Source organism: Pholcus phalangioides, unplaced genomic scaffold, assembly GCF_987345545.1.
Source record: "Pholcus phalangioides strain wild (caught in Gottingen) unplaced genomic scaffold, Ppha-v1.0 ptg000017l_1, whole genome shotgun sequence".
Taxonomy (NCBI): Eukaryota; Metazoa; Arthropoda; class Arachnida; order Araneae; family Pholcidae; genus Pholcus; species Pholcus phalangioides.
The window spans coordinates 55,497,407-55,523,327 of record NW_028301610.1 but is presented as its reverse complement, the minus strand read 5'-3'; the positions used below and the strand labels follow the sequence as shown (position 1 = coordinate 55,523,327).

The 25,921-nt window shown below is 37.4% G+C and overlaps 1 protein-coding gene across 2 annotated transcripts in view; it reads right to left on the bottom strand.

Annotated features, from left to right (window-relative positions):
* LOC149074137 (uncharacterized) overlaps window positions 1-25,921 on the bottom strand; it is a 79,459-nt gene that overhangs the window by 16,699 nt on the left and 36,839 nt on the right. Inside the window, exons 1-4 of one of the 2 annotated variants that reach the window (XM_089246441.1) lie at window positions 21,319-21,468; window positions 7,529-7,675; window positions 3,006-3,088; window positions 1,004-1,115 (exon numbers count right to left, since the gene is read on the bottom strand). In XM_089246441.1, coding sequence (XP_089102567.1) covers window positions 1,004-1,115; window positions 3,006-3,088; window positions 7,529-7,675; window positions 21,319-21,448 — 472 coding nt within the window. In that variant the 5' untranslated portion in view covers window positions 21,449-21,468. Of the gene's footprint in view, window positions 1-1,003; window positions 1,116-3,005; window positions 3,089-7,528; window positions 7,676-21,318; window positions 21,469-25,921 lie in introns of those variants that run through there. The other variant, XM_089246442.1, reaches the window with a different exon arrangement.

Below are 25,921 nucleotides of genomic sequence, written 5' to 3'. Positions count from 1 at the left end.
AATTCTCTTCGAAATTTTTCTGATATACAACCCCTCAAACAGAGAAAAAAAGGAAATTTTTTTTTCGATTGTCAAGATTAATTTCTTTGGCATATACACTTGGCAAACAAAAGAATGGTGTTTCATATATTTCTCTTCTATAGAACTTCTTATGCAATATTAAGTCAGAAACATTGGATGGGTTAATAGAATACTCATAGGCATAGGCGTACGCAGAATTTTCTCGAGGGGGGTTTCAGATTTTTTTCCTTCTGAGGAGGAAAGGAGGGGGTGAGAACCCCAAACACCCCCCCCCCCGCATACGCCAATGCTCATAGGTAACAATGGCGGAGCTTGAATAGAATTAATTTAACTAATTTTGGACCCTGAAGCCTACACAGGAGCAATTAGAATTAAATAAAAGACATGTGAAATAAAAATAACAAATTTAATCAGATTCTTTCAGAAGGTATGTTAAATTTTAGAATGGAATTTATTCGTCTAAATATATATTTAAAAGATTCAAGTTTTCTCTAATGTATAGTCTCAAATTATACAATAAATGACATAATCTTATTTTTAATCGATCATTTGTTTTGGCACAATTTGATCTAATCGGTCCTTGCACCAATAAAACCAAAATCAATCCAATCCAATAAATTACATAAATATATTACATATTATAATAATATGTATATAATAATAATATAATAATAAATAATATCTAGAAAGTAATATGTGTTTTATATTTGCGTTTAACTGTGATGTGCGTTAAATAAATTTCAGTATCAATTTAAAAAAAATTGAACTTTCCTAATTAGTACAATTTAAGTGCAGTACATTATAATACACATTTTCTCATAGACACAATTCAATTAAATGTTTCATGATAGGGATGACAGTTCCCCCAGAAGATTGAATTTTACTGGAGGATTTGAACACAATTAATTTAATTTGCATATAGCAGTTTTTAAAAATTCATCATTCTACATGCATTAATATAGTCATGTAATAATAGGATCACCTCTAGGAAATTCACATGGACTAATTAATTCTTTGAAAAAGTCTTGAGCACTTCGCATCTGTTCATTTTCATTCACGCTGTCTTTAAACCAAAATTTCAGTTGACGACTTTCCTGAAGAAGATTTCAACAACATATCAAAATTAAAAGCATGGCAGCTATGATGTAAGTTAAAAAAGTTTGATATTTGATCACAATGTTTTTATTTATACAAATTTTAAAAAAGGGAAATTTTATTTGTTATTTATAGAGAAAATGATCTGAAACTGAAACAATTACAGCTGGTGCTGGCGTGAGTATTTTTGAAATGGGTGTCCTTGAAGGCAGCTCATGTATGGTATCATCAATGGTACCAAAGTTGGCTGGATAATCAAAATAGCATATACAGCCATGTTTTGCCATGGTAGACTGCAGAGATGAGGCAGCATGTGCCAATAATGATTATATACCAGTGATGTTTGACTGCAGTGCAATTGACTCAGTAGCATAATAGGAAAGCTATTAGAGTAGGGATTGAAAAATAATAAAAAAAATTGTCACTGGTCAAGTTCATTAGATGCTAATCATCTTTTTAGATCAGTCTAAGAATCTTGCTTTTTTTACTTTTCTGAGGCTTATCGACTCCTTTATAGTTTGGTTGACAAATTGACAGTAATTTTGAAATTTTCGTCCTATTTTCATAAAAGGGGGACGCATGGTATAAGTTTTGGAAAGTGGCACAGCTTACAAAAAGGTTGGTCATCTCATTTAGTCATGATTCTTGTTATAAGAATCTTGTAGTACATGGGGAGAAAATGACACACAAGTCCATGTATCCTACATGCATACTTGATTTTAATAAGATGGTACCGGGGGGGGGGGGATAATGGTGTGGGTGCTTTGTCAAAGCACAGTCTTAGTCCTTCACTATTCACCCTAAAAACACTAGGTGGTAAATGCTACAGGGAATTTTTCTGGCAACGATCTCTATCCATTTGCTTAGCAGATGTTACCAACATACCCAGATTGTTAACTTAGCCGACCTTTTTTGTGCAATATGAAAATATAGTGAAATTCCAATATATATATGCTGAAGGTGTATATTAGTGCAGTAATTTTGTGCATGCAGAATCATCATTGCCATGTGGGGCTGCACCCACTCATACACACAGCTTATAAAGAACATTGAATGTAATCAAGCAACACCGAATGCCTTTGAATAGGACAATAAATTTTGCTCTTTTCCCTTGTTACCCAATTCACTAGTTATTTTCATCCAATGAAAAGTTTGCAGGATATGTTGAAATGGCAGACTATCAGTGCACAGTCATCACCTTGTAACCCTCAGAATAGGTGAAACAAGCCTTCATCTACCTATGGTAGATCCAGATGGTACATATCATCACCTATGATAGATACACCCAGAGGCAGATTTAATGGTGGGTGCACCGGGCACACGCCCAGGGCCCCAACTTGTAAAAGGCCTCAAAAAACCCAAACTTCACACTTTTTTCTAATTTAGGGGGCCCAATATTTTCTTTTGAGCCCAGGGCCTCGACCGACTTTAATCCGCTGCTGGATACACCACTACCATAGATAAGGGCTGAACAAATCGCAGGTGCCAGGTTGTCATGGCGACTAAAAAATTGATATTGGCACCTAAAATTTTCTTTGTGTAGTTACTAAATTACAGACTGAGGACAGCACAAAATGTTTGGAATTTATAGAATCATATCTATCAACATGAAAGAGAGAGAGAGAGAGTCACTTTGCCCTGAAAGGGTCAAAAGAAGCATTGTTTTGGGCCTTATTATTTATTATTTTGGTAAATATTTTTTGGTGCTTAGATTTTTTTTGCAATTTGTCTATCCCTGCCATAGATATCCAGACAACTTTTGTAATACTTCTGTGCAAATAGTGGTTAAACAGGAAGGTGGACCTAAGATTTCAAGTTGATGTTGCCAATGCATCGTTGACTTCTTGCATATTTTAACAAATTTGATCTATAAAAATACATTAACATACTTGAGAATGTGTATCCGTCGTTGCATTCTTTAAGAAAACTTTGAACTCCAACAATAGTTGCGGTAGAATATTCTCATCAGTACCTACATGATCACAGGATTTAATAAACATATAGTTTCTAATTGAAAGGTAACTAAATTGTGTAAAAAATTTGAATGAACTAAATTTACAGAACAAAATTAGGAAATTAAGAAAACACCTTAATCCCTTAACATGCAGGAGAAAGATATCTTGTATCTTTGTAAATGGAATAAATACGTTCATGCCCTCTCTCCCTTTTTTTTTAGACTATTTATTGGAGCCCTAAAATGAAAAAAAAAATTCTTTCCCTTCACACCTCAGTATTATCTTTTTTCTCCTTTATTACAGTTTGACAAGTAAAACAATATAGTACTACATATGTAGGGAAAGGGTGACTAGCAGAGAAAAAAGAATGGAAAACCTGCTCCTTTCAACTTTCTTCCCTTCATTTCTTATAATTGTATGTTAACAATAATACCAGTTTTTCAGATTTAAATCTCTGCTAGTTCAACTGCACATTGTCCAAATTTGTCTCCAAATGCCTGTATGTAAAGGGGTTAAAGAATTGTTCTTTGATAGCATGAAAGTACAGCTTCCAAATTAATAGAAATCCTCAGTTGAATCCCAACAGAAAATGTTTTTACAGCAACTGTAGCCTTTTATGGGAGGGGGGAATGCTGTGCCAAATATTCACTTAACGCATGGTTCCCCAAACAAAATCCATAGCCCGCTACTTCAGAAATTTTTCTTCTCTCATCACCCCCAGACTCAAGCAAACCTATAGGATCCTGTTATACTCATATCTTCTATCGCCCCCCGGACCATTCCATCACCCACCAGGGGGCGATATTGCCCATTTTGGAAAACACTGACTTAAAGTATAAAATAAAAGAGACAGAGAGAGATAAATGCTCATAAAAAGATTTTTTGGTGGCCCTGGAAGACATGACAAACAAAAAAATTTGATGGCACACAATAATGATGATTATGTATCTTGATATAACAATTATCCCTATGCGGAAAGCAGGGACAGAGATACACGGAGCATGGGGACATCGCCTTCCCCCCAGCATCAAAGGTGAAGTCTACTGATCTAATGTATATATGCATATATGAATTGACATCATCATCATCGTGCTCCCAGCAATAATGACCGTGCTTTCCCCGACTTCCAAGTCTATCTCCACCTATCCTCCGCAGCCACTCAAGGAAAATAAAATAAATCAGAAAATTTGTTTGAAAAAATGATAGAAAAGAGCCTACAGACTCTGTCATAAAAAATTCTACACTAAAAAGGGCTTCATGTGTCAAAAAATCACCAAAGCAGAATGTTTAGCACTGTTCTGTGATGAGCCCTCAGTTGACTGGAAATGTTCTGCGGCAAAAATCCCCATTCATGTAAGAGTGCTCTTTGCACACTTTTTCCTTAAAATTCCTCCAAATTGTTCTGCGACGTACGTCGCAGATTTTGGCACATTCTGCTTTAGGGCAAAAAAGATTGAGAACCGCTGTTCTACAAGGTTATTTTTTCTTCATCTGCAGAATATCATTGGATAAAGTCGATAGTCTTAGGTCAGGTTTTTTACTCCCAGACCATGCAGTCGAGAATGCGGGTTAGTTAATGATAATCACAACAGTACTAACGGGGAATTACCCATCTCTGACTTGGATGGCTTCTCGATTGACAATAAATCACCGGGCAAATTAAAATGTGTGCTAATAAATGCCAGGAGCTTGGGTAACAAGAAAGATTTTTTAGAAACTATGATAGTTGGGGAGGGCCTGGATCTTATAGCCATTACAGAATTTTGGGCAAACGATGGGGATGAATCTTTCTTACACATCTCAGGATACGATTTTTGAGAAATAGATCTGATAGGAAAGGGGGTGGAGTGTTGATATACGTGAAATCCTGTTTGAAGGCTAGACACTGTAACGTGCAGAGAAGTGATATTGAATCTATATGGGTTGAACTTGAGAACAAAAGACGCCATAAACTTATTGTTGGTGTTTGTCACAATCCACTGAATAGGGATCCAAACTACATCGCCAAATTTCATGATGAAATTTCCTACATGTGTAAGCGTAAAAGGGTTCTCATACTAGGGGATTTCAAGTACCCAGGTATTGATTGGGAGAACCTTTCATCTGGAAATCAGTATGAAAGAGACTTTCTTAAGTTGGTGCTCGAAACTTTCTTGTATCAGCATGTATCAGAAGCCACTAGGGGTACTGCTATTTTGGATTTAGTTCTTACTAGTTCTGAGGATCTTGTTGAACATGTTTCGGTGGGGGAAGAGTTTTCTTCCAGTGATCATCGTATAGTCAGATTTAACTGTAACTTTTCTTCAGGTAAGGTTGATAACAAAAGACTGGTTCCTTGTTTTCGAAGAACTAACTTTGATGTTTTGAGAGGAAGATTAGTGGAAGTTTTCAAAGACCGGTTGGAATCAGTAGGGGTGGTAAGTCAATGGGAATAATTTAGTACGGAGCTGTCCTCTGTTTTGCACGACGTCATACCCTTTGTTCGAAAAAGCGTGTTTGTACATCTCACCCTCTATGGTTCACGGATACCGTGCGTAACCTTTATCTTGAAAAGAAAAGAGCATTCAGAGAGTATAAAAGTGGGCGAAGTGACCTATTATTGTTTACTGATAAAAGAAGAGTGTTGAAGAAAGCAATAAGGGATAGTAAAAAGGAAGTTGAATCTAGGTTGGCAGATAACATTGGATCTGACCCAAAATCATTTTTTCGATACGTCAATAATGGATGTAAGGGGACAGTTTGCCCCCTCTCGATAGGAGGCTGTAGGTTAGAGAGCAATGTAGGCATGTGCAGTGCTTTCAATGACTTTTTGGCTTTGGTTTTTAATGGAGATAATGATATTCAATATACGGGTGTTGCATGGGGTAATAAAACCCTCAATGATATCCAAGTAGAAGACGTGGAGGTCCTAAATCTTCTAAGAAGTGTATGTGCAAGCAAAGCACCAGGACCAGATGATATCTATCCCAGAGTCCTCAGATAATGTGCTAATGAATTGTTCTCTTAACTCTTGAAGCGTTTACACCAGATTGGAATTGGGGACAACTTGCTGAATTGGATAGAATCGTGGTTAAGAGATAGGTCGCAACGAGTCATGGTAAACAGCGAATTCTCTGGTTGGACGGACGTCACAAGTGGAGTTCCTCAAGAAAGTGTCCTTGGCCCCATACTTTTTTCACTTTTTATTGATAAACTCAATCAGGGTATCGTTGGGATTACTAGCAAATGGGCAGAGGATGTGAAGCTAATGAGAATCAAAACGAATGGGAGTTGCTTCAGACCAAATTGAACAGGATTGCATCATGGGCAAATGAATGGAGCATGACATTTAGCGTTGATAAGTGCATGGTCGCTCATTTTGGTTTGAACAACCCACGGTTCTCTTACGAGTTGAATGGTGTCACTATCCCGGATGCAACTAGGGTCACTGATTTGGGAATTGTCATTGATGAGCTGCTTAGGTTTTCTGAACATTGTTCAGCGGTGGTCAAAAAAGTGAATAGAATGCTTGTGTGTGGTCTCATTTTCAAAAAGGTCTCTTCGCGTTCTCCTAAAGTCATTCTTCCGCTTTTTCGAGGCTTAGTTCGTCCTGGACTGGAGTATTCTGTAAGGTTTTGGAGACCATACCTACAGAGGGACATGATCGAAGTGTTCACAATTTTCAATGGGATGGACCATGAACTTTTAGTACACCACCAATCGACTGCTTTTACAAGGGGACACCAGTATCGATTGATGAGGGACAATGCAAGGTTATGGTGTCGCAAGGAATTTTTCTCTAATAGAGTTGTTAATAAATGGAATAGCTTACCCCCGGAGGTAGTAAATTGTAACACAATTGACACGTTCAAAAAGAAATACAATAAACATGTTGGGGTAAATCGAGAAGCTATCCATACTTAGAATAAGACAACCATAAGTATTCTTTATGGGCATTGTATAGTATTTTATCATGTGTATAAATGTATATTGATTATAATTATATATGCTATATTTTTTTTTGGAAATATATGACATCCATATTTTTATGGGCATCTTTTTCTCAGCCACCTCGTTGGGCATTTTGCCTGTTGTGGCGTTGTATTTGTATTTGCAAAGAATTCCTTGTATATAAATATTTTGTGTAGCAAAATGACAATGCATAGAAAATTGCCAGTTTCACAGTTATTTTTAACATAACTTTAAAAAATCTACAAACAACATAAATTTTGTTAAAATAATTTCAAATCATTCCCTAATGCTTATAAAATTGGCATATATTACTATCAGATCTAATGTGGAATATTTTTCATTCATTTCTTTGTTTTTAAATTCAGCATTCATTTTGAAATCATTTCTGCTGTTTCCCATTTATATGTCAAGTTCTGTGATGAGAAAACCTGATCATAAATTAGGCCTATATATCATGATCAAGTTTACATGATATAAAAATATGTTTATAATATACAGTATCTCACCTGCTGTAACTTCTTTATTGATTATGATACCTTTATGATCACCACCAGCAACATGCATCACATTGTTTTGATCAACTTGCTTCATTCTTTCCATGCGAATAGCAGTGTGACCTTGACCTTTTTTAGTTGGAGTCATTACAATATGCTCTGGAAAATAAATGTATGAGGTAAGTATAACAAAATTATTCACTTTAGCAAACCATAACATGACACCTGCAATCAGATTTCTCTCTCTAAAGTGGGCCCAGAGTTACTGTTGTATATAATGGGGTGTTAAGGGTCGACCCTCCCCAGCCAAGATTTAGATTTTTTACAGAAAAAAGAAAACCCCCTTTGGAAGCGAAAAAAAGATGGCTCCCTCCCTTTTCCTGATAAAAATCTTGTGTATAACCAGAGCAGCTGTGTCCAATATGTTTGCAGGTGCAACCAATTTAGCATTGGTTCACAGTGAACTACTAGTTGTCAAATTATTTGAATCCTATTCATGGCCCCCACATCCTGAAGCAGGGCCCCTAGGCTGAGATCTTTTATGGGCCCTCCGACCAGACTTTCATGGGCCCACCCCCCATGATGAATTTATAGCATGAAAAAACAAAAAATGATAAAAATCCTCCCGGGCCCCAGGGCTGGAGCCTTGTCAGCCCACCCCTTGTGGGGGCCATGATCCTATTATTGAGTGAAGGTTGAAAACAGTAAAAAATACACTTTAACAGGAAAAAAATTACTACAGTTCATTGATCAGAACAGACAAATGCCAATCTTTAAATAGTTGGGCACTAATGGCCGTGATCATGTTTTATATCAATTGATATAATTATATATAATATAAATACAATATAATACAATGTGATATAAATATCACTATGTAACACAATTTTTTTTTCGGCTTAATCAGCCTCTTTTCCCAATAGCTTATGACTAAAAAGGGCAGAAAATACAAATACAATGCCACAACATGCAAATTGCCCAACGAGGTGGCTGCCTTGAGAACATCATGGATCCTCGAGCCATTTTTTGGAGGCCCTACCTACTACTACTACACCACACCCCTTTCCCGCGTCCCCCCCCGCGGAACCCCCCAACGAATCGGTACATGCGGGAATGTGCGTGTACGTGTAGTGAAACCTGACGTGAAGTTTTGTTGTTTCTCTGCAATGCTTGTTATGTGTAGTGCTGCCATCTGCCACTAGTTTTTCTAACTATGAGTGAAGTGTTATGATTGAATGATTTATCGTTGTAGGACTGTTGCTCTCTGTGGCGAGACTTTTTAACGGGGAGATCGGCTCGCATTTGCGCCTTGAAGTTGGGAACCACAGAAAACCAACTTCAGCCGACCACCACTGTGGGGTTCGAACCCGGATCCTCACATCGCGAGTCCGTCACTATAAACAACAATTTTGTTATAAACTTTGCTTTTGCACTTGGGAGAGCAAATTTTTGTAATAAAATTTTTCTTCCAGATGTTTCACTGAGAGGTTAATGCACTAACTGTTCACTGTGGAGGCTTTCACAGTCAGGGCCGCAACTAGGGGGGAGCAGGTGAGTCTGGCGCCCTAAATGCTGGATCAGTAGAGGTTCCAAAATGCCGGTTTGGTCCTGGGTGACAAAATATCTAGTTGCGGCCCTGTTTATAATAGCCATATGCATCCACCATCATCCCTGGTACTATCTTCTTTTTTCAGCAACTTGGCAGCACTAGAAGAAATAACCTGCTTAGACATTGTCATTCTGACAATGTCTAAGCAGGTTTCAAACTCACTAAATGTAATTTTATAAATTAAGCAGATATATCATCATCTCAGCTATTCTGCTGACAGTTAATGCTCTTACAATTGAAGGCTTTGCTGTAAAAAAGGAGGTAGCTCCACATTTGTAAAACTTTTAGCAACTGGAAAAAAAGTTTTGTAAAATTTCAATTTCCATGCTACCAATTCCTCCCAAATGTACGTTATTAACCCGTTAAGTGGTTTTTGAAATTTCAATGATCCTCATTATAACTGCCACAGTGGAAATCACTAACCTCTTTCAACAAAATGCCCCACCTTTCTTCAAGAATATTTTTTTTCAGATTTTGTGCAGCTAATAGTGCTCCACCCTAATTGTGAGAAAAATAAAAAAAACTGAGGGAGAGAAATACTCTCTGGCTTTTCCTATTATTTATACTGTATAAGCATATTCCTATACTACCCCAAAGGGAAAGAAAAGAACACTCTCTCTCTCCTTCTGTTATTATTATTTGAACACCTAATTTTTTGACTCTGCACACTGGTAGCTGATCTGAAATTTTGGAAGAAGATGGAAAAAAAGCATATTCAACTGTGAAAAACCCATAATGCATTATCTGGGATCCTCATTGCCAAAATAAGAGGGTTTTAACCCATTCAATGACAACTGATTTTTTAAAAACAAAAAATAATGAGTGGAACTACTTCCACCATTTATTGGCAAAGAAAAACTTAAAATTTAGGAAGGCAAATTTTCTTACCAACCAGCGTTAATGGGTTAAGGAGGCGAGATATCTCACAATTGTCGAAAATCAACTTAGGCAAAATATCCTGCCAATGCAACTGTAATGGTTAAATCATTGTAACACATACTACTATTTTTCATCACCAATTCAAATATTGTAGCATAAAGGGTCTGGGAATTCCAAAATAGTTTTCCTACCAAAGGCAGACAATTAAGTGGAAAACGCCTGTAATTGATAAGGTTTTTGCACCCTTCATCAATTGAAAGATAGTTTCTTGAGGCAGGGCTATTGTTGCTACTAGCAATTTTCTTCAATGTTTCCCCAATGTTACAGCATTGATATACACTCTTTTGCAAAAAAAAAAATGAAGCACCCCTAAAAAATAATCCGATCATCTCAAAATTTTGCACGCAAATTCCTTTATGCCAAGTATGCAAATGATTAAATTTTCAAAAGGCCAAAAATGTTAACTTCGGTCATAACACGCATTTCTGCTGCACAACTAGCATTGCAGAGTTGCGTAACGATCACAGATGGATTATCTTTTCTCGTTGTCTGCGTTGCAGTTCCCTGAAGACACAACCAATAATGTCGTTACGATGTTGTCAAAGACTTTATAGTGAATTGGGTGACTTCGAACGTGGTCCCATAGTTGGGATGCATGAAGCTGACTGGTCATTCCGAGCAATAGGCCGCCATCTGCACCATACGGACATGGCTGTGCGAAGGTGCTGGCAGCAATGGTTGCTACAAGGAACTCATCAGCGTAACGAAGGCTCTGGAAGGTCAAAGTGCATGAATGTGAGGCAAGACTGGATGATTATGCAACAGGCCCGAACTGCCCCAATGGCATCATTGTCCGCTATCCAACGTGCTACAGACTCTTCCATACCACCTCTGGTAGCTTCCACCATCTCAACGTACTTGGCTGAGGCGGGGTTATGCTAACAGCAGCCTTTAACCCTGCAACATTGCCAGAGTCATCTAGAGCAGTGTTTCTTAACCTTTTTTTGCCTGTGGCCCCCTTTGAAGCATATTTTTTTTCTTGTGGCTCCCCTGCCTTACCCAGAGTCTTCGAACCCCATCTGGAAGCAAGATCCTTTGTACGTATTGAATTGATTTTTTCAGTGAATTTATACTGAATGAAAATTTTACAAATAAGATTGGCCTCCAGACTACTGGCCTAGAATTTATTGAGCTCCCCGCTTATCCGAGTTCTATTCAGGACTGTCTCAACATCATGGATCCTCTAGGAAAAGTGATACTATGGTAGTCCCATACTTGGCCAGAAATAAACAGCCTACATATTTCCTACTTATTTTCAAAATTTATTATACTATACAAAATATCATGAGGGATGGGGTCGCTTATGGACATGAGACCCTGGGCATGACCTCTCACACGAGTGGGACTGACAGAGCTGCAGCCCGGGTTGACCTGATATGGTTTTCATTATTTTTTTGTTTTTTACTCAAAATTTAATATGGAGGGGTTCTGTGAAAAACCCCATCCTAGGGAACCTACTGTAAAATGTAGGTGGTGAGGCCTGGGTGGGTCCATGCCCCAAGACGGCCTTGTTTTTATGGGTGGTTTTGTTGGATTCTGTGTGTGTATAGTCACTAATATAAAAGCTTTATTTCTTCACACCTTAATTTCTCTTCTCAGCTCTCTGCAGCCCTCCAAACCACCTGTCATGGCCCCCCTTTCTCCATTTTCTTCTGTGGCCCCCTTGAAGTATCCCAGTACTACTAGGGGGCCATATGGCCCCCCGTTGAGAACCACTGGTCTACAGTGGTGTCACAGCTGATCATCATGGCTGCCAGCAGACAGGCATCACATAGTGTTCAGCGATGGATCCTGATGAAATTCCAGGGGGGTTTCACCAATTACTGATTTGAACATTCAAAGTGAGATTGCCAGCCATTGATGGATCCTATGGCTTTGAATTTTTTATCATTTCATTATCTGTGTATGAGCTTTACACATGTTTGATTTCAATAAAAACAGTCAATTTCTTCATGGTACTTCGTTTTTTTTGCAAAAGAGTATATTTATATTATATTATTACAGGGGTTTCCAACGTAAAACTTCTCGCGGATTCCTTGGTAGTTATAAGCAGGGTTGGCCGGTTTATGACGGTTTAAACCACAGCTTAAACTGTCACGTCAAAAACGTCAAATATTGTTTTTCAATATAAAAATTCAGATTGGAAATGTGCACGTTAATTGCATGTAATGTTTAAAGTGACTATGTTATACAAAGAATAAATATTTAATATGATTCTAAAATAATTTTCTACTCTCTACAGAATTATTTTGGACAAAATTATATATATGGTTCTTTTTCTTATAAAATATACAATTTGAATAAAGCATAGCATAAAAACTGAAGGGAAACTATGGAATGATTTGACATTCTCTGATTCAAGATGATTCTTGACCTTCCAAAATTTCTTCCACTGCTTATATATGTGCTTTGATATAAACCATCTGCTGTACTCTTTTTACAACAGATAAGTGTTTAAAAAAGTTTATTACATCATATATGTAATGTTGATTTCTGTTATTATTAAATTATCTTGATAATCACTGAGATACTCTTATTGTGCATAACATTGAAATATGTCTAGCGATCAAAATACTAAATTGTAGAACTAAAATGTCATTTAATTTGGCAATGCTAGCTTGTACATGAATCTTAAGAAACTCCTGTAACTTATCCTTAGTCAAACTTAGTTATTCTTACTTCTGCACTGTGATATGGTATATTTACTAGCATTTATAATGCAATGGTTTTCCAATTGAAGCTGTATTTAAACGTGTAAAACAAATGCTTTGGGTATCAAGTCCTGTCGGCTCTGCTTTGGTTGAAAATACTCTTTAAAACTCTGTGAATTTATACACCCTGAGCTCTACAAAATTTTTAGATGAAAATAAATGTGTACAATTAGTGTATTAACAGATTCTGTGTGAGAATTTTTACATGAAATAAAATTTTGGGCAGATCAGAAAATTTAAAATATCAAAATAGATTCTCAGTAATTATAATTCAGAATATAAAAGCCTTTAATTTACATAAAAATAAGTGTTTTTTTATTTATCAGGTTAAAAAAACTATTTGGCAACATTGACAATAAGTTTTTAACTGTTTTAATACTGATTTATAGTAAAGAACACCTGTGATGCCCCTATCATACATATTTTGAATAAGCAGCTCTATTCCGCTTAGCAAATTGAACACGGGTAATCAGTAGTTTAGATAAAAATGAACCACAAAACTGTATTTTATATGTTCTAGACTCTTATGTTGAAAAATTCAAAATTGCAAATTATAAGTAATATTTAGTTTTAATTATTGTAATAAATTAGTGTTTAAAAATAAAACATTGTAACATACAAAAAAGTAAGTTTTTCTTCATGCTATATACAAAACATTATTGTGTGTTCAAAACGTTATCTAAAAGCATTCATTTAGGTTTTTGACGGTTTTCGACAGTTTAAACCAGTTTTTCACGCTTGTGGGTTTTTGACGTCAAAAACCCTGGTTATAAGGCTGTTTTGCAGAACCCTTGATAATGAGGCTGTTCCATGAAACTCAAACACATTTTTTTAATACTTATAAAAAAAGGGGGTGTCCCTACTGCTGTCTCAGCATCAAAGCCCCAGGGCAAAATTTATAGAGGGCTTGGGCACTACCTCTTAATTTACATATTTATTGTCATAAATCTGTGTGCCAGATATTATCGTGGAAGCCCCTATTCAAATGAGGTCCCAGTGCTTTGCCCTGGTGGAACTCTTGTGTTAACCCTTTGTGGTGAAGGGGTTTTTTCGGCACTTCGTTGGCAAGGGCGTAGCGCGGGGGAGGGACTTGGAGGTCTGGTCCCCCTGAAGTGTGAGAAAATGACCAAATCTATTTTTCTATCACTTTGGTCCCCGAACGCAATTTCTGGCTACGCCCCTGTTCGTTGGTACAGTTCATACTTACATAGCGCCACCCTACAATCAGGAAGGCCCCCGGATGTTTGTCCTTTTGCAGTTTTTTCATGGTGTATGAGTTCTGCTGAGCACCAAATTCATGGGGCCGTTTTATCAATGAAATACCGTCGTTTCCTGATGCGGACCAATGCCGCATCAGGAATGGGTATCCCGTAAAGTACACGTAAATTCTGCAATTCAAGAATCCACTTGTAGTGGATAAAAAAATTTCAAAAAAAACATCGATATTACAACTCATAATTTCCTGATGAAACAGAAAATAATATTCATACACTTCTGGAGCTTCTGGTTGGAAAATTGGATGTCAAAAAATGTAATGTTTTGTTTCTAAGTTGTTTAGTGTCATCCAAGTGGTCTGATTTTTTTAAACACTATCTCGTTAAAATTCAAAATACAGAACAGCTTTACGAGTATCAGTTACGAGAAAGTTTTCTTCTTTGAAAGCTCTTTGGGTTCCAGGATTTCTAAGAGTTCCATGGCGTTTGATCATGCGGAACCTCAAAAAAGCTGTGAAGGCAAAGCCGTAGCGGGGGGGGGGGGGACTTAGGGGTTTGGCCCTCGAAATGTGAGAAAATGACCGAAAAAACGGGAAAAGAAGGCCAAATCTATTGTTCTATCGCTTTGGTCCCCCCCCCTCCCAAAATGAAAGTGGTCCCTCTCTGAACGAAATTTCTGGTACGGTCCTGTGTCACGGAACCGGAACCCCAGTTGGAAACCCATGAATTATTATCATTAATCTGTGATCAGGACGTGTCCTAGTTGGATTTAAATATCCAGAAATGTTGAAAAGAAAAAATGACTACCGACGTCGACATTTTGTCCCGAAAATTTGTAATTTTTTCATGATGGAAAACTCCATGATATTCAGTTGAGTTGAAGTCATGGCCCCAACAGCAAGGACCAGTAAACAGATCTTTGTCTGGCCAATGTGAGATTTTTCACTGGGCCCCAGAATTTATAGTGTCAAAAAAATGAAAAGAATCTCTCGGGCTGTAGCGTAACTTAAGATTACGGCTGTAGTCCTGTGAACCCACGTTTGTGGGGTGGGGGGGGGGGCATGGTTGAAGTGTTATGAAGTAATTTTTTTTAATTATGCATGTGTGTTACTAGAATAAACCAAAAATTACGGGAATATTTTGAAAAAAAACTCAAAATAAAATATTCGAGGCTGAACATGCTGTTGCTGAGAGAGAAGATGAATTTCGTTTTAAATTTTTTAAATTTACATTTCAAATAAACACCACTTTCAGTGGTTCGAGTTACAAAGAATTTGAGAGCAGCGGTTCCCTACATTTTCTTTCACCATGCCCACCTGATCATCTTGTAAAATAATGATGCCTCCAACCCTTTTAAAAGCCACGCGGGGAGAGGGGATATGAGCCTACGCAGCCCACCCAAAGTGATCGAAAATTTAAAAAAAAAATGTAAAAAATAACTACAATACTAAAAAAACTAAATTATTAAAGCTCCTTTAAACGTTGTTTTAATCAATTTCTAAGAATTTAAAATGCCTTTTGAAGGTTAATAAACTCAAAATTTTCTTGGTGCTCCCTTGCTCTCCTGGTTCTCTTTCTTGGTTCTCTCTGTGCTCCCCTCAAACCTCAAATTAACCAAAAGCTCGTCCTGCGTACGCTTCCCTGACATATAATTCCTATTATTCAAAAAGAGAACTCATCCAGGTGGATGAAGCCCAAAAGCCCAACCATGGGTCTAAAATGAATGCTATGATATTTTACCATAAAACGTTTTGCATCTAAGGCCAGTATTACACTATAAAAGTTTTGAAATTTTTTTTTATAAATCTTGAAAAAACAACTAATAAAGCTCATAAGGTTACATTCGAGCAAATGCAACCAATAAGCTTATTGTTGAATTTTTCAACCAATTTTATAGTGTAATTTTTCAACCGAGTGTAATACTAAGACCGTTATTACACTATAAAAGTTTCACAAAAGTTCATTTATAAAACTCGAAAAATGGAACCGATAAGGTTATTGGTTGTTTTTTTTCAAGTTTTGTAAAAGATTTTTTTATCAAACTTTTGTAGCGTATCCCGGCCTAAAGATACATAATTTTTCTATTTCTGTTCGATGGACAAGATTTCGAATATTGATTTAACCTGAATTTCGGACGGCCGACGAACGAACGCCAGGGGCTCTGCCACCGGACTTATCCCGTTGCCGAGATCTCTTCCAACCCAGCTACGTGGCAGAGTATGGGACAAAGTGAGTGCCCCTATTAGGGGCAGAGATACGAGGGGGGGCGTGGGGGGGCATTTCCCCCCCCAGCAGCATCAAAGTTGGAGTCGACTGATCTAATGTATATATGAGCTGACATCATCATCGTGCCCCCCCCCCCAGCAATAATGACCTTGCCGCCCCAGACTTCCAAGTCAATCTCCGCCTATGGCCCCTAACAGTCTGAGTGTATAGCTAGTGTTGTGTTTGATATTTCAGTGCTGCCATCTATATTTCAAACTGTGAGTGAAGTGTAATGATTGAATATTTGTAACGTTATAGGCCTGTTGCTCTCTGTGGCGAGACTTTTTAACGGGGAGATCGGCTTGCATTCGCGCCTTAAAGTTGCAAACCACAGAAAACCAACTTCAGCCGACCACCACTGTGGCACCGGTGGGGTTCGAACCCGGATCCTAATTTTGGACGGCCTAGAATGAATGCTCATTTTCACAGCGATGAATTTATTTTAGGTGCGAGTGGTTTATCAACTTCCCTAATGCAATTTAGAATATTTAAAATAGAAATTCAATAATATAGTCACCACAGCTGCATTCTCGTGACGACTGTGAACCGAGACCTATAAAGCAGATTCTGAATAGCTATAGAAAAATATTTATGAAAAAGAGAGAAGTAGGATCCAGGAACCCCTAGACCTTGAATCGGTATCTGCTGCTCTTACCTTTCAGCTGACCATTCTGGAGAAATTCTTCTGTTTGTGCAGTTTATTTCTAAAATACTGTCGAGATCTATTATTTTATGACGTGGTGAGCACACATATTTATAATAAAATCAGATTTATTATGCTCTGCTGTAATTAAAAAAAAATTACATGGAATATCGTGATTCTGCACTCAGGTATATATGTTATTGCCTAACCCCAAAGTTGACCACTTCGTGGCCTGGCCAATGTACTAAATTCGGTCTTTCGCTGCCCTCTATATATCGATCCCTAAGATTCGGGATCATCGCCCCGTTGGCGTATTTTTTTTGTGGTAATTAGCCATAGCTAATCATAATTTTTAAGCTTAGCTGTGGCAACCCTAAGGATCAAAAGAATGTGAATATCGATATCTTAGTGATCCATATATAGGGATCAACATATAAGGGCCAGCCACAGCCCGAATTTCGGACATTGGTCGGCCAATTCGCGAAGTGGCCAACTTCGGGCTGTGGCAGTAACATATTCATATAACTGGGTATTACCTAATTCTTCTGCTTTGGAAAAAAAAGAAGTAATCCAACATAACTTTTTAAAAAATAAGGATGACTTACACTGTATAGCTCAGTCTTAATACGAATGAATAGCTTTTAAAAAGTTAGTCATGATAACATGACACAAAATCCTTGATAGTATATTTGTAAATAATGTTTTAATTGACTTGCGTGCGCTTGTGAATCAACTCTGGAACTCTAATTTTCAAAATACAGTCGAATCCCGTTTTAACGAATTCCGTTGTAACGAAAATCTCGTTTTAACGAACGGTTTTCCAATGGCCCAGATAAGTATACATAGAACAATGCAAAGACCTGGAATTCCTTTATAACGAAATTTCGTTTTAACGAAGTGATTTCTCCGGTCTCTTGGAGTTCGTTATAACGTGATTCGACTGTACTACCACCCAAATCTCATCACAAAGCTGATTGTACGTTTTGTGACAAAATTGAGCTCATGAGCTGCTCAAGGTCATTTCCAGTCTTTCCACACTTTGAAAGATTAATGTAGACCGTGAAGGTGAGCATGGAAATCATGTAATTCGATCATGAGAGGGCCTGAAGCATCCATATTTACATATTTACTTTGTAAAAGCGCTGTTCTAATTTTTTTGCTGTCTAATAGAAACTCTCGCAATCACACAGCTTAGTTTTTTTTTTAAATTAAAGAATGCTTAAATGCTTGCTATGCTTCAGCCAGGCTGAAGCATAGTGAAATGGAGAGCGAAGCGACGAGAGGAGAAGAGATCGACGCAACCAAATCAAACACACTGATTCCAATGCGCCTGTGTATAGTGGCGTGCATCGCAGCAGAGCGGGAATTCCGCGACAAGCGATAACAGCAGCGCATTTAAGATACAGTAAAACCTCGTTAAGTCGTCACCCTGATAAGTTGTTATTCCGGTTAAGTCGTCATTTTTCTTCAGACCGTTCCAGCTCTCATAGACCACAATGTTATTAAACCCTCGTTTACTCGTCGCTAATTTCGGTTAAGTCGTCACTATGAAAAAGTTTGAGAAAGAGGAACATACTATTTTTATGGCTCCCATTAAAAACAGAGCTTGTGTGTTTACAGCATTGCCATATGCTTAAAAGTCACCATAAAATCCTATATACCCAAACGGAACAGTTTAAGTAACGAAAGTTACGCTGGGGAAGTTCATTTACCGACTAAGGTTATTGGAACGTTGGGGACTGTTCAAGCTAGATCTCATTTCTGCATGGGCTGTACTGGAGAAACTGCAAGACACACAGGCTCTGTCGCAAGCAGCAACGTAAGCTCTTCGCCCTGTCCGGGGGGGGGGGGGGGAACCAGGGCATCTCCGGCAAAACGAAAATTTATTGATACGTCAAAGATTACATATAGTGCCAGGAAATCAAACATTATGTAAATCGAAGAATCAAATTAATGAAGTTAAAGTCAAAGTGCAACGGGCACAGATAATAAATAATCATAGAAAGCATGGACTCTACTAATTTAGGGCTTGAAATTTTAACAAAATATCTTTGTTGAAAAAAATTAGACATTCTTCCCCAAGTTGAGGTCTTCTGTTTACTTTTCCCTGCTCAGGGCCCCTCCACCAAGTCAAAAGTGTTCGAGATTACATTGCAGTTGCATCATGAACTACTGATGAAGAATTAAAACACTAAAATTTTTTTAATTTTATGTATATATATGTAAAATTAATGTGCAATAGAGAATTCTGTTACGAAGAAAAGCTACTTATTCAAACAGTTGCTCTGTTAGTCTAAATTAAAAATTACTAGTATAAATCAAAGTGTACAGTACATTTCACCACAATAATTTAAATAATAAGAGATAAAAAATTGCTATTATTTTTTCTTTCGCAATCTATAAATTTTATTATTATTGTTATTTTGATTCATAGTTTAATAAATGTCATATTGCTTTAAATTTATACGATTTTCATAACATTGCACATTAAAACTGATGGAACTCCGCTTAAGCCGTCATAACTTTTCGATAACTTGAGGTGACGACTTATCGAGGTTTTACTGTATTTTGTTTTCGCCGCTCTGCTCGCTTGTGTGTAGCTTCAAGATGGCCGCTGTGGTGGTCGAGTGGTCATAGTGACGGACTCGCATCGCAGGGAACCGGGTTCAAGCCCCACCGTCACCACAGTGGTGGACGGCTGAAGTTGGTTTTCTGTGGTTCCCAACTTCAAGGCGCAAATGCGAGCCGATCTCCCCGTTAAAAAGTCTCGCCAGAGAGAGCAACAGTCCTACAAACAGTACAAATATTCAGTCATTACACTTCATTCACTTTACTTCTGAGATATAGATGGCAGCACTGAAAAATCACACGCACTCAGACTGTTAGGTACACATACTTACACTTCCGGCACAACTCATTAGGTAGTGAATTGTCCATGGCGATAGACCTGAGTTGTGCTCGGCTTGAAAAAAAAAGCTTCAAGATGGCCATTGAAGGGCTTGTTTTTGCTGTTAAAAAGCGGTAGTGAGGTCAAAAATGTACCCAGTTCTCGACGTACTTCAAAATCGTGTGGACGATCAAATGAAAACAGCAAGTACAGAATATAATTTTTATATATTTCCCGTCAACATTTTTTGGTGGGCACGTGCTTAACCAAACCGAAAATGATTTATATTTTGAGTTTTTAATATTTCTACAAATAAAGCTGTTCGAGCCGGGTAGGGGGATTTTCCACTTCTACCCTGCCGCGTATGCTAATAATACAAAATTAAACGGGGGGGGGGCTTTGATAAACTTGATATTTTTTCAATTTTTTAATCATAAATTTAGTAGAAAATATTGATCAATCGAGAAGCGATCGCACTCAAGTGCCGCAATAAAAGATGTGTAGGGAGGAAAGCGACTAAAATATGAGGAATATTTCCGTAGTTATATTTAAAAATAGTGATATTCACACAATACTATTATTTCTAAACTGTTGTATGAGCAATGATTTTTATAATTATGAAATTTTTAAGCATTCTTTAATTTAAAAAAATCAAGCTGATTGCGAGTTTCTATTCGATACTCTCTGCTATATCAAACGCCCCCACTATGAGTGCTATGTTCCTTGCTCGCAGCTATATTCTCATCTCGCTTCTCTTCCTTCTCCTTCGTCGCTTTGCTCGCCGCTTCCACTATGTTCTTAGCCTAAAGACCTGCTGTAATCGAAGCTTGACCACGAACCACCTTAAATTATTCAATTAAAATAAGCAAATGTCTGAAAATTAACGGGATAAATCCGGTATAGGTGACCAGGCTTTACATAAACGCCTTCTTAATGATTGTACATAATATCTTCGTTTTGATGCAGTATAATGCTCATGTAATGATGTTTGAAGGGCTATACGTATTTCGTCATTCTTGCATGGTATAAACCGAAACGCCCAAAATACAATTAAAAATTAACTAGCGTCGATCAGAATGAAGGGTCATAGTTTCTGAGAGCGAAACGAATGAAATGCGTATAACACGAGAAGGATCTTGCAGAAACACATCTCTTCACGCTGTCGTTCTTTCCTACGTGATGAAGTAGGCGTGGCCGCATAAACACACACATTTTATTGCTCAAAGTACTTGCATGTTATCCATTTCTCAAAGATGTTGTACATAAAGAGATTAATTAAATAGGAACGAGCTTTTAGCTTTTAACGAAGAATGCTATACAAGATAGTAGAACATAATAGGCAAATATACTTTTGAGTTGCTGGCAAAATAGTAATTTTTCATCGTATAGAAACTTCCCCTTGAGGTTGGGAGATTTTAAACTGCATAGTTTCAGTTTCCATCATGCCAGAAAACATGACATGATGTTAAAAACCAGCCAAAAAAGCTTAGAAGGGGGAAAAAAAAACTAAAAAGACATATTCAGTAAGAATTACCTCCATGATGTTTCCTTTTTTTGTAAGAGAGCGCAAAAGGTGAACTTGTCCGAGTTACACGCCGATTAATATCCATATAGTAAAGATTGCCGGACTCCTTGCCGAGCTGTGATAGCAGAGCTGCAAACATTCTCTCGCGTCAACTAACAAGACTTCTAATGAAAAAAAAAAATAACGTAAAAAATGGGGAAAATAAAAAGATTGCGTTTGCGTGAGAGCTTCTCACAAAAAATGTCAGCTATGCTCCAGTGGTTCCCCAAAATGACCATCTCTAAAGATATTATATATGTATATATACAGATGGAAACAAAGAGGCGTTTTTTTTATCGAAACAGAAAGTACGGCTATAGATGGACCATCTTCCAACTGTCGCAAATACAATCTAAATGGGAATCTTTCATTTGGTATAAGCAAAATGTTCCAGAGCACGCAAAGCATGGAGCTCATTAAAGCATTGCTAGAAGTATATATGTATTCTTCCGCTTCGTACCTCATCAGGAAGAGAACATGGCTATTCCGAGAACGTTCGCATTCTGTGGATTTTTGAATCTTTTTCCCCCTCCCGGTAATCCTGCATCGACTTTTGGCTAGCGTAGTTTTGTATTCAAATTCCAGATGGGGTATGAATGTTTTCGTATGGCCATTTAGTTGTTTTAAGTAATGGGTTCTTCTTACAAGTTGGGATATTAATTCTATCAGCGTATGTAAAATGACCATGGTACCAGAAATTTAAAAAATATTAAGACTGAAATGAATAAAAGCTGAGGAGAAACAATTCAACAAAATATAACGCATAGACATATGTTTTATTTCAGGACTTTACCACGAATTAGCTCTCTGAAACACTGCAGTCATAGTCATGTGGCTCCCACATCTTTTTCTTTCTTTCAAACCAAGCACAACTCCGGTCTATCGCCATGGGCAATTTACTACCGACTGAGTTGTGTCGGAAAAGTAGGTGTATGTGTAGGTACCTGACAGTCTGAGAGCGTATATAGTGTCGTGTTTGAAATTTCAGTGCTGCCATCTATGAGTGAAGCGTAATGATTGGGTATTTGTACCATTGTAGGACTGATGCTCTTTGTGGCGAGTCTTTTTAACTGGGAGATTGGCTCATATTCGGGCCTCGAAGTTGGGAACCACAGAAAACCAACTTCAACTGGCCACCACTGTGGCAATGGTGGGGTTTGAAAGGACCCCCACATCTGCAGCAGGATATCCAGGCTTGGATCTTTGACGGGTCCGGAAAAGACTTTTACGGCTCCCCCCCATAATGAATTTATAGTGTAAAAAAACAAAAAACGATAAGAATCATCCCGGACTGGAGTCCTGTAAGCCCCACCCTTGTGTGGGCCATAGTTATGGTTCTATCAACGAGTGCTTTCACCCAAGAGCTTACTTTCTGAAGATTGGACAACAATTTCTCTCTTCGATGAGCTGAAAGTAAAGACCAAGAAGGACATCTTCAAAGAATATTTCTTTTGTGGCCTCTACCGTAGGAAGAGCATAGGAACATACATCTTCTAACAGCGAAATAAACTGCTGAAGGATAGAGTATTTCAAGAGCTATCTCCAATCTGTGTTGGTAGAAGGTGGAGAAAAAACCATTATGAATATTATCACGATGACAAGGTACGTATTTAGTGAATGAATCGGACTGCGTTCAAACAATGCCATGGTGCTGCTCCATGAAAAAATTGGCTTAAAAAGGGGGATTTTTTTCCATAATTTCTGACAATCGACGGTTATTTTCGTATAATCGTATTCCATTTAGATCTGTGTAGCAGCTACGTTTATTCGTTTTACGAACGAAATTTTCCTTAGCTTTTTTATATTAAAATAAAATACGTATGCAGATGTAGCGATGCGTTGGTTGCATTACTTCTCTTAAAAAACCAGATGACTATAATAGATCTATCCTCGCAAGAAACGGAAGAAAACAAAACAAAAAAATTAAACACAAAATATTCGTATAAAATCTTACACACAATTTTTTCTACATTAATTGATAACAAAGACACAGCAAAGGCGATCTGAAGACTATATGTTGCGCAAAAATATGAAAATTCGACAACAAAACATTATTATTGAAAATATTCTTTTAAGTTGAGGTCAGTTACATTGAACTCTTCAACGCTTTTGAAAACGTGATAGTTTGTTTCGAGATCATAACGAAAAAATTAAAAAGAAAAGAACGATCTAAAAAAATCTATGCAAAATGTGGAGAAACAATTATAAGTCAGTATGAAACTCTAAACGATGATAAAATCTCCGTAAGAAGACACCACACAGGCGTTCAAGGCCTGCAAGAAGATGAAATTATGTCACTTATCGTTTTACAGAAAGGGTGACAACGAAAAAATATGCTCATTGAATGAAGAAGTTCTATGAATTATGCATGTTGAACGAGTAATGTGATTGAGTAAGCAATGACGAAAAGACCCCGTCAGATTATATTTCCTTCAGTTCCAAATCAACCACCTTAAAAGGTCATTCAATTGAGGCTATTCTAATGCTACAAAGAAAGCTGCAAAGTTGGATTGTTTTTTGTTTTTTTTCCGGTTCTCTCCTACGCATATCATAACGTCAACGCTGACTGGACACGTACTTACTGTACGCAAGATGATAATGATTCGGACACGATTTTGAAATTTCTTTCTCGTAACGCCCAACCGAACAACATCTATTTTTTAATGAGGATTTATAATTCTAAAAATAATGACGTTTGGATTCCTTTCAGTTTTTTTGTCTGTGTAACGTTCTGCTTCCCGCCAAATTATCAAGTCGTCTCACGCAATTTTAAATATTTTTATCAAAGTTACCAACTAAACGGTAGATGAACAGCGAATTAAGAAAAATGGATTAGACTCTTGCGTTCTGTGTTAGAGATTTAAACAAGCAGCAGGCATGCGATAAATAATTGCAGAAAACCCTTAAATGGTAGAAGAAACATCTGTTGCGGAAGTCATCCAGTTTGCAGCCGTTCTTCGAAAAAAAGAAAAAGAATGATATCATCTATGTTTGAATTTCAAAATCGTGATCGGTCACAGAATTAAAATGAAAGTTAGAACAGAATAATGTTTAGCCCCTTGTATAATCAACGCATTATTTTAAGGTATTAAACATTGTTTTTTTTTTACATAATAATATGCAAGCATGAAATTACGTATTAAAAATCAAAAACACGCACATTTACAAACTTGAACAACGTTCAGATCCCAGCGCGTCAGTATTTGAAAACGAATACAACTAGACAGTTTTATTGAGGCGGCGGAAACAAGAACAATTGCTGATATTTCCCACACAATCTCACGGACGGGCGAGATTAGCCGAGACTAATAAGAGTTCATCTATTATTTGATGGGAATTTTTTTTCCTCTTTCTTTTACTTTCGAGTCGACTAAAAAAACTGGGATTGTGGGCGAACGGAAATTACAATCGTTGATCTATTTTTTTTTTTTCAATTTGTATGTCACATGGAAAAAAAAAACCAAATTGAAAATATTTTGCAAATTTCTTCTTCATTGTATGAAGCATAATACGACTTGTGTCACTATGATTGTTGTCGTATAATGCTCAACGAAATGAAGGTGCTAAGTGAGCTGGTACGGGTGGTCTCTAATCGTACATATTCTCCGAAGTTTTATATTTTCTATATTTTCATCTGATCCACCAGAGCGAGTGAACTCAACTCAATAAAACTGATGCTGGCTTCTAGCCCAGAAATGAACAATTTGCTCATCTACAGGTGTTACGTGAGATGACTCGCTCCAGTGGATATTTTATGTTTCAGTAATCAAGTATAAAGATCATTATTTTTATTATCATTTTCTTTTGTACTCCATGTTTATAATATGAGGCGTGTAAGATAATGAGATAGCACGGGCCCCCTCCAATTGCTTTCAATGTATTAGTATATACATTCTTAGCGAAACCCCAGAGCTTTTCTCCAACGACTCTGATTTTTTTTAAACGACGCTATCTCGTTAAAATTCAGAATAAAGAACAGTTTTGCAAGTACATATATAGTGACAAGAAAGTTTTCCTCTTTGAAAGCTCTCCGGGTTAGGTGGCGTTTGATCATGCGGAACCCCAGTTGGGAACACATGGTCTAGGTAGCCGGAAAAAACGGTTCAGTTTCGTATACTTTATGCAACTCTAAAGGCCGCTACCAACACCATTTATAGCAGGAGGCCTCCGCGCGACCACTAGGTCACGGGAATATTTTCAAGACAGGAAAAAAAACCCTAAAAAAACAGCAACTAGGTAGCGCTGACGTACACAAGTCAAAGAAAAGATACGCAAATAGCGAACAGAATGCCTCCAGATCGTTTATTACAATCGCATGTGTTCCACATGACCACCACCACAGGGGATACACATTACAGGCGAGTCACAAATCCAGCAACGGCAGAGTGCAGCAGGTCCACATACACAATTTATAACGGTGAACTGATTGTAGATTAGGAGCGCAAGTTCTTATACAAATACAAATACAAATACAAAAACAACGCCACAACAGGCAAAATGCCCAACGAGGTGGCTGATAAAAAGATGCCCATAAAAATATGGTTGTCATATGTTTCAAAAATACAGCAACCCA